This window comes from Sinocyclocheilus anshuiensis, unplaced genomic scaffold, assembly GCF_001515605.1.
Source record: "Sinocyclocheilus anshuiensis isolate Anshui unplaced genomic scaffold, SAMN03320099.WGS_v1.1 scaffold2047, whole genome shotgun sequence".
Classification (NCBI taxonomy): Eukaryota; Metazoa; Chordata; class Actinopteri; order Cypriniformes; family Cyprinidae; genus Sinocyclocheilus; species Sinocyclocheilus anshuiensis.
The window spans coordinates 463,514-472,610 of record NW_015554063.1 but is presented as its reverse complement, the minus strand read 5'-3'; the positions used below and the strand labels follow the sequence as shown (position 1 = coordinate 472,610).

Sequence of the window (9,097 nt, the reverse complement as noted above, 5' to 3'; positions counted from 1 at the left end):
TATATATATATATATATAGATGCATATTTTACAAAAAAAAACTCAATATATAATTTCTATATATAATCAACATCTTTAAATCAATAGTTTTATATTTATACAGTTTTAATTTTGATTAGTATTTTGTCTTGTAGCTTTGTCTTTTTCAAAAAAAAAAATTTAATTTTGTAATGTTGTGATTCACTTCTTAGCTATTGGTTTAACTCTTTAACAAAAAATTGTTAAAAATCCGTCAATGAAAAATGAATGGGAGAAATACTTTCGGAATCAAGGCTGCTGAAATATTGGGAGGGCACTGTTGCACTCTATTAGTCTTGATACTTGAGAACAGTGGAAGCGGTCTGACCACCATCTATCTTCACCATCTTGTCTTACCTACCCAGCCGTTGTATATATCAGCGCTAATAAAGGACAGGAGAAGACATGAAAGGATGCTGGGTGACTGTGGACCTTATCGACAGGAAATTAGAGGGGGGGGGTTGCTATATTTTGACTAAGAACAGGCTGTCAGTTGGGGATAAACTATATTTTGACTTGGTGCTGCCATTAGCTTTGCTGCATCCGATGGAAATGATGCCGCTGGTTTCAGTTCATCCATTCTGGGCTGACTTTGATCAAGCCCGTAGAGAGTTTGAGTTATGATGAGTCATGTGCACAACATAAACTGAGATTCATAATGGTTTAAATCTTTACCTTAAAGTCTAACAGGCACGTTTGCATTAATGACAATATTTAACAAAATAGCAAAAAATGTGTAGATAAAGAAAATTATATGACAAAGCAACCATAGAAAATCTATGAATATATGTAAAATATGTAATAAACATGTCTTCTAAAAATAAATCTATTATTTCACATTACAATACGATTTTTTTTTTTTTTCGTATTTTCTATGCACCTTTGTGTTTGTAAGTTTCTACAGTTTCTCCTAATGGAAATGGAAATTATTCATTCGGCAGCTGCTTCAGTTCTTCATTTCTTAATGCAACACACAGAGAATAGCACAGCAATGATCACGCATGAGCTATAAAGCTGTCAGCTTATTTAATTGAAAATGCATTTAGGTAAATTAAAGGTTATTGAACTACTGACAACAGCTGTACGCACAAAACAAAGAATGGTATAAGTCATAAATCATAATATTTGCATATGTTTCTCAACAACCGTTCATTAAACACCTCACAGTTCAGTTGGAACAGAGAAACTCACAACATATCACTCAATTCTATGTCAATTTCATAGGCTGAAGTATATAAACACCTGTAGAGGAAACTATGGATGCAGAATATTATCAAATTTCCATTTAAAGAATAAGATGGCTGTGGCTCTTCATATCAATCACCAAAACACACATTTTTATGACTTTACATAGATATTATATCTGAGATTGCCATTTCTTTATGTATTCAGTTATTCCATTTTCTTAAATGTCATTGCCAGTTCAGCATAAACAAACATTATTTAGAAGCAGATTGTTTAATTAGTCAACCTGTATGAAATCCACTATTTATCTGCTCTAGTTCATTAAATATTGTGGCTTTCACCTACAAATAAGAGTGCTATTTTATGATAATTAAATACACAGGTTACAATAGAGCTTTTGGTACTTTCTTGACAGAAGATATGAAAATAAATGTGCAGATTTTGTGTATACTAATCAATGTATACTAAATACTCAATGTGCTTTTGTAAAATAGTAGCTAGACTGTTTCAATGTATGGCTTTAAAGTGCACCTTCAGCATTATGTTTTTTTATTTTACCTTTTCTGTACTGTGTTTGTGCATGTAAACGATCTGCAAAATTACAAAGTCCATGCCAAAGGGAGTTAATCTCTCTAACAGAAAACACTTGCCTGAAACGCCTCGTTTGTTGCCCTGCCATTATTTCATGACTTAGCTTCTATGTCACCATGATATACATTTGCATAATGCTCACAGACTGGCTTGCTTTGGCCCACCCTCAAAGAACAATTAGAATGGACTTCCAACGACGTCATAGTTGGAGCTAAAAACTGTAAAGGTACATTTCTGACATGCTGTAAGCAGTTGACCAGCAGACCAAGATCAGACTTGGCTTTTTGGAATGGTAGGCTTTAAAGAGATAGGAAGTAAAAGAGAGAGTGGTGCTACAGCAATGCATGAGAAATGAGAAAAATGATTTTTAAATCAAAATGTCTTCTAGTAGGCTGCAAAAATAAAAAAATAACTTGTAAATGATCATAATATGGGCACTTTAAGCTTTGATTGTCTTCATATGAAACTACAGAAATGACAAAATTCTGACCACGTTCATGTACTAAAATAATGCAAACCTTCTCATGGCTATTCTTATACTGAAGTAACTGTTAAGTAGAAAACAAAGAAAGAACCGGGCAAACAAGGAGTTTTAATCAAAGAAAAAAGTCTTGACATGGGGCGCATCAGGTACTCACGAACGAGACTATGGGTGCTCCAGAAAGTGAACAAAATGTCAAAAACAAAAAGTGGATACCATTGCAAGTAACAAAAAAACCCACGTCCAGGCACTCGCATAGCGGGCAAAATATGACACCCTGACGAAGGCCTGTTTGGGCTGATACGTGTTGGTGTTTTTTAACAGGTAGCCTTGTCTTACAATAAAGGCTTTTTATATTTTGCCTGCTATGTGAGTGCCTGGACATGGATATTTTTTGTTTCTTGCAATGGGATCCACTTTTTGTTTTAAACAAGGAGTTTTGTTGGATTCAGTACAGCAGAAATTCACATCTTCTGTCCCAGCTTGGCTTTCTGAGTGAGAAGAAAGTGAAACACGTCATGGTTGCAATTAGAGTTTACACTGTTAGAGTCCGTTATTCATTGCTTGTAATGTGAATCAAGGGATTTTTAAATACTTACTATCCCTGATGCATGTTTAGGTTTTACGTTGTAGGTAGCCTTCTCTCGTGCTTGTCTGAAAGTCTCTTCTGCAGCTTTCAACCTAAAATATATGCAAATTAAATTCAATGAATTGCAGTGACTGACTTGAGCTAAATAATGACACTATTGTCTTTTAGAGCTGTTTTACAACTTTATAGAAATAAAGGTGACTTGCAGTGAAGACAATCAGACAAACAAAATAGCAACAGAGGCATAATATTCCTCACCGCTCCTGCAGTAGGCATTTATTCTCTCTCTTCCAGAGCTCCTTAAAATCTGATGAAAACTCGTGCCACACTGTGAAGAATGTGTTTGGTGAAACCTCCTTCTCTCCCGCCTTAGGCTTGACTGAGAAAAACACGCTCAGCTCCAGAAAACTGGAAAGCATTCAAAGAAAAGCATGACACTATGAACAAAATATTCCAAAATAAGATTAGAAAGTTTACACTGAGGAATTGTGAAACTGATCGGCTTACTTCAAGCATGTGAAATGTGAAATTTTAGTTTATAAAAATAATGCTCTTACATAAAGAACGACAAGTGTAATTTATTTTCGCCCACAGCAATCTTAAGACTAGTACTTGGAAGAAAAGGCAACATTCAGACAATGAACACAAAGACCTTTAGAATTAACTGATGTGGCATATTTGCTCTTTTTTCCACTCCAAGAGCCAAGGTTTTGAAAAACAGACACTTTTAAAGAAGACAGTCTACAAACTGTCAATCAATCTTAGCGAACTGCACTATTAGTAATCCACAAGTGAGGGAAAATCACACTGAAATAGAGAGATAGAGAGGTGGATGCTAATGCACAAACACACACTCAGAGGAGACATAACCAATATGACACAATAATAAGTGAACAAGAGACTTGGCATGGTTAACACAGTAAGGCAACTTACATCCTCTGCGTGTCAGCGAGCTGTTTTTCCTGGAGCTCCAGCTCTGCTTTGGCTGTGGGAATAAAAATAGGACATTGTAAATGTGACACAGACTTTTATACTTTTAAAATATGGTTTTGTTTTGCTTGTCACTGAATGACATGGGTTATCAGGAAAAGGCTATCAGAGATTTGTTCCAGTTTTAAACAAACAGACTCCCATTTCAGTCAAAGTGAGAGGTGTGAGATTGCGCATACATGTCTCTGTAAGTCTTTGCAGGTTATGATCTTCATGACAAACATAAACCCTCGAAAATCTGATTACACGTAAGCCAGTTGTAATCCGCTGACATAAAATGTCAAGGAGCAAATCATTGTAAAATCATATTAGCAAATAGTCTCAGCATGAACATTTGATGAGGCGTAGTTTGACTGCAGACGGAGAAGCAGGTCTCTGAAGTCATTACCGCGGTAATGTCAATGTCACTTCATTTACTCCTGCATGGAGAGTCTGCTGTGATCCACTAATAAATTGAATGACGAGCCCAGTATTCGTACACATTTTCATACCACTCACCACTACAATTCTGTGCAACCCGAGAATCCCCAAAACACAGATCACTTCAGTTCACACCTCATGGACCCAACATTTTAAACGGACTTAAAATGTTGCTCAAAGCATTTGTGCTTCAAAAAAAGCATTCAACTTTTTGATCGGTAGTGGTGATAGCTGAGGCTTTCATAAATATTACTATTATATATTGTACCTGTTACCAAGGTAAATGGATTATCACATTGCTTCTCAGTGCCCAGGGCAGAGGAAATAGTACAGCATTAAAAAAAATGGTATGAGAAGATGTAGACCAAACAGCACAGAGACGGTCTCTATCTTTCACACACATACACACGCCTGTCTCACTCAGTTTTTCTTCCTCTCTTCCTTTCTGTAGTTAATTTCATGCTCTGAAAAATAAACAGTAGTGGTTGGAGCGCTGGAGCCAGAGACTGTTACTCTCCTGGAGTTTCAAAATCATACAAATAACAAAAAATAAGACCAGTCCTTTTTTTCCGATCCCCGTTCTGTCTGTTTCTCTAACTGGAGGCAGTGTGGAGGGTTGAAGGGGGTCTTTCCGTGGTCATGTCACCCATCTGAGAGCTCAGTGAAGGAGACCCACGAGTCTCCAGATCAAAGGGGTAGAGATGAGGAGGGGGCCGTTCAGCGAGGACCCCACCCTGCCGCCAGAGCACATGTGGGTTTTGTTACAAGGACCAATTTGAATACAAAGAAAGAGAGATGGCAACGCATTAAGCATTTGCTTAAGCCTGTAGTGAAGCAGAGAATGAAAAATAGAAAGATGTTCCAGCTAACTCCAAGTTGAGCGATGGAAAAAGAGGTTACGCCATGGTAATTGAAGATGATTGGAGTGCGAAAGATGAAAAGAGGCCAATGAATTGTTGACGAGAATAAAGTGCCAACAGAAACAGTCTTCAGTGCTACAGACAGATCAGGCAGGTTGACTCAGACACACTTAGAGGAAATAAACCAGAGGAAATAAACCAGAGAACAGAAACCATATCAAACAGAGATGGCTCGAAGCAGAGATGGAGAATAGAGAAGGTAAATAAACAAGAAGGAGAGCAATTATAATAAAACACAATCGCCGGATCGTTCGGCTAGCCTTCATCACAGAAACAAAATACTGAAAGGGTTGAATTAGCGATTAACACGTTGGGGTGGAACGTGGATGAAATTAGTGAGATTAATGAAATTAAGGACTCTCTCTTTTCATGTCACTAGCTTTACATAAATAATGTTGGAGCGATTGGGTCTGGGTCAGGTCAGATGTATTTCCCAGAATTCTTGTTGGCTCCCAGAGGCCATCACAGAGCCTCTGTCACATTTATTTCTCAGCACCTCATCTCTCCTCTCACACAGGGTCACTGTACATCCATCCCAGCATTATTCAGACTTTAACTGTTTCCCAAGGTGACGTCTGTAAAAGAATATTTGCATGGCTTCTCTGTAATACGTATTTGGACGAGGGAGTGATGCCATTTTATTCATATAGGCAAATGACACATAATAGGGCATACTATCTGCAGTATACAGTGGGTACGGAAAGTATTCAGACCCCCTTAAATTTTTATTTTAGCAAATGGCTGCAATATAACAAAGAGTGAAAAATTTAAGGGGGTCTGAATACTTTCCGTACCCACTGTATATCGTGATATTAAAAAGTACAGGCATTTTCATCAGATGACTTGAATAGCTATATTTGAAAAGACTGAATCGTTTTAGAATTATTTTGTTGGGAAGTGCATTTGCATAGAAAATAAAATAAATTTAAAAAGCTGACATTTTTTTTTTACTTTGATGACTTGTTTTTGTTGAGTGTGAACCACCCTGAATGAACAATCGATGAACAATTTTGGAAAAACTTCCATTTGGGTTTACTTGTTACAAGAACCAACTCGAACCTTTTTCAGTAACCATAAAGTGAATCGTTTTTTAAGAAATTCTCCTTCCACTTGAGTTTTGATAGGTTACATTCCCACTGTTTTTAATAACTGACTATAAAATAACAATGTTATTTTGTGATTATTATTAAATATTATTTATTTTTTATTTTAAAATAAGTAATGTATTAGAAAAACATTACTGTATGTAAAATAAAAAGTGAGTATTTAAATATAAATATTTGTTTATATTGTACAACTGAAAAAAAACCCACTCTTAATTTATTCATTTGTTGCCGGCATATATATGGAGTGAATTCCAAAGACAGCATTTATTTTTGAAAAACATCATTTGTGGGAGTGCATTCCAAAGGCGGTTCATGATACAGTTTTTTGACATCTCCAGGTGTTTTTTACTATGAATCGACCACGCTCTGAGATGCATATATATATATATATATATATATATATATATATATATATATATGCATCTCAGAGCATGGTCGATTCATAGTAAAAAACACCTGGAGATGTCAAAAAACTGTATCATGAACCGCCTTTGGAATGCACTCCCACAAATGATGTTTTTCAAAAATAAATGCTGTCTTTGGAATTCACTCCAATAATACATTTCTTATGACTAATATTACTTTTTGTTTAAATCCACGAGATGCAAAAGGAAATTTCCTTCTGGAGTGGCAATAAAATCAGAAAGTAACATAACATCCCCATGTAAAACAATAACCGTCTGAACAGGGCTTATGTTTGCAATGTTTTTTACCTCTAGTGAGAAATTCTTCCATTTTGTCCTTAAAGGGCTGCAGGTGCTCCTCAGATGAGACATTACACACCTTTTCTGTTTCTGCTGAACAGGCTGTAAAATAAAGTAGAGAGTAGGAACACAGATATGAGAAAGAAACAAACAAAATGATTAATTAATTAAAAGACACATTGTAGGGATTCTTGGGCAAGTCAGCCAGATATCTTAAAAAGACTAGCACAGCATTGGCCCCACACGGCTAAACTTCTCTCAACCAGTCTTCACTGATTAAACTGTCAGGACCAGCACTAGCATTTCAACTAGCATGGACTTTATTAGCAGGTTAGCATGTTACAGTACATTCCTCCTGCTTCCACTTCCAACACTTCATAGATTATCACTACAGAGAAAAATGTGCAATCTGTGACCTGTGCTAACAGATGCTAATGAATCCCATTTCATGAACCTTTCCTTCGCTTCTGTTTGCTGTACACCTGGAGTCTTACAACAGGCCGACAGGCTTCACCATGTCACACTCCATCACTACAGTCGGTGATGGATCACAGCCTCGCATGGCAATCAGCGCAATGTAAACACACACATGCTAATGTCCCTGCCAGCTGGATCAAGGGCTCTGTGAAAGCAAGGACCTGCCGGGTCGCCCGCATAACTCTGTGCCCCTTCCAGCTGTCAGTGTCGCACATCTGCTTTAGCGCTTAGCTTAGCTTGCTAATGTAGTGATGATCCATTTATTGTATGAGCCTGGAGTAAGAAAGAAGCCATGCTTATTGGGCCACGGGGAGATTTTAGGGATGTGAACAGTTGAGAATTCAGAGAAACACAGAACATTGCCAGAGAAGAAATATTTGCCTGCGTTAAACAAACGTAGGCTTGATCTGTTCAGCAGGTGTACGCCAAAACGATTTAGCTATACAAGCTCTGGAAAAGTACATTTACAATTTATCAACCACATGTATAGTGGGCCTAACTAATAAGCTTTTAAAAGATTAACAATGCAAATCGCCAACTAGGGATTCAAGCGAAGGCACGCGAAAATATGGCTAACAGCAGGGGCAAAGCTAATAGGCTGTATAGCAATGCATCAAAGCGACCATCCTTCAATCGAAATTTCCATGAGCCAAATGCAAATCCATCTGATATGTATGACTGCTTCGAGTGGAACTAAAAGGGTTTGGACGTTATTATTTGTGAGTGGTAGACAATCTCACTCTGGATAAGTGATTGATTGTAAATGTGTTTTTGATGTAGGGCAGTGTTCTAATTTGACCACATCAACATCCACAAGTATTTTTTTCAAGGATCTGAACAAGCCAAACACACTGACAGTGGAATGTGAGTATTTCCACATCTGTGTGAGTGTGTGTGTATTTTTGTGTTGGCAATGAAAATGTTTGCAGGAATTTAAACTCGGCTTTGAGCGTGTAATCGGATTCTTACACCTCATTCACACCGTCGTGCACTTGTCGTACAACCTTTGACTTGCGGCACAAAGCTGAACCAATCTCACTAACCTCCTGAAGACCCTGATAAACTGCTTTACTGGTCAGGGAGCAAAGCGAGTACTTATAAGGCAGTTTAAGCCTTTTACCTGCCTGCTAGTTTCTTTTGAAAAACACCAGAATATATGGAATTTCCTATACTAGCAGGGTACAAAAGAGAATCTGAAATTCATTTATACATTTATTTAATTTTTTCACAAATGGTAAGTGAAAAGATGTGTTAACCTTTAGAAAATGTGGACTATCAAACAAAAATATGAATGGATTTATACTGTAATCATGAATTTTTCATTCCTATTACCAGAATGTCTAAATGTTATATAAAACTCAAACTATCAAACTAAATTGAAAGAATTGGCTGCATTTATTTGATCCAAGGCTACATTTATTTGATGAAAAGTACATTAAAATTGTAATACTATGAAATTATGATTTCAAATAACAGTTTTCTACTTTAATATATTATAAAATGCAAGCTATTTTATATGGGAAAGCTGAATTTTCAGCAGTCGTTTCTTCTGTCTTCAGTATCACGTGATCCTTCAGAAATCATTCTAATATGTTGATTGTCAGTTGTGCTGCTTA

At 36.8% G+C, this 9,097-nt stretch overlaps 2 protein-coding genes across 2 annotated transcripts in view; one reads left to right on the top strand and one right to left on the bottom strand.

Moving 5' to 3' along the window:
* LOC107668607 (gremlin-2-like) overlaps positions 1-32 on the top strand; it is a 9,232-nt gene extending 9,200 nt beyond the window's left edge. Inside the window, exon 2 of the mRNA XM_016460547.1 lies at positions 1-32. This exon is cut by the window's left edge and continues 1,288 nt beyond it. The gene's annotated coding sequence lies outside the window, so the exon portion shown is untranslated.
* Positions 33-2,215: 2,183 nt separating this feature from the next.
* Positions 2,216-9,097, bottom strand: part of LOC107668605 (formin-2-like) — a 43,689-nt gene continuing 36,807 nt past the window's right edge. Inside the window, exons 13-17 of the mRNA XM_016460545.1 lie at positions 7,014-7,106; positions 3,798-3,849; positions 3,123-3,272; positions 2,875-2,956; positions 2,216-2,766 (exon numbers count right to left, since the gene is read on the bottom strand). Coding sequence (XP_016316031.1) covers positions 2,740-2,766; positions 2,875-2,956; positions 3,123-3,272; positions 3,798-3,849; positions 7,014-7,106 — 404 coding nt within the window. The 3' untranslated portion in view covers positions 2,216-2,739. The remainder of the gene's footprint in view (positions 2,767-2,874; positions 2,957-3,122; positions 3,273-3,797; positions 3,850-7,013; positions 7,107-9,097) is intronic.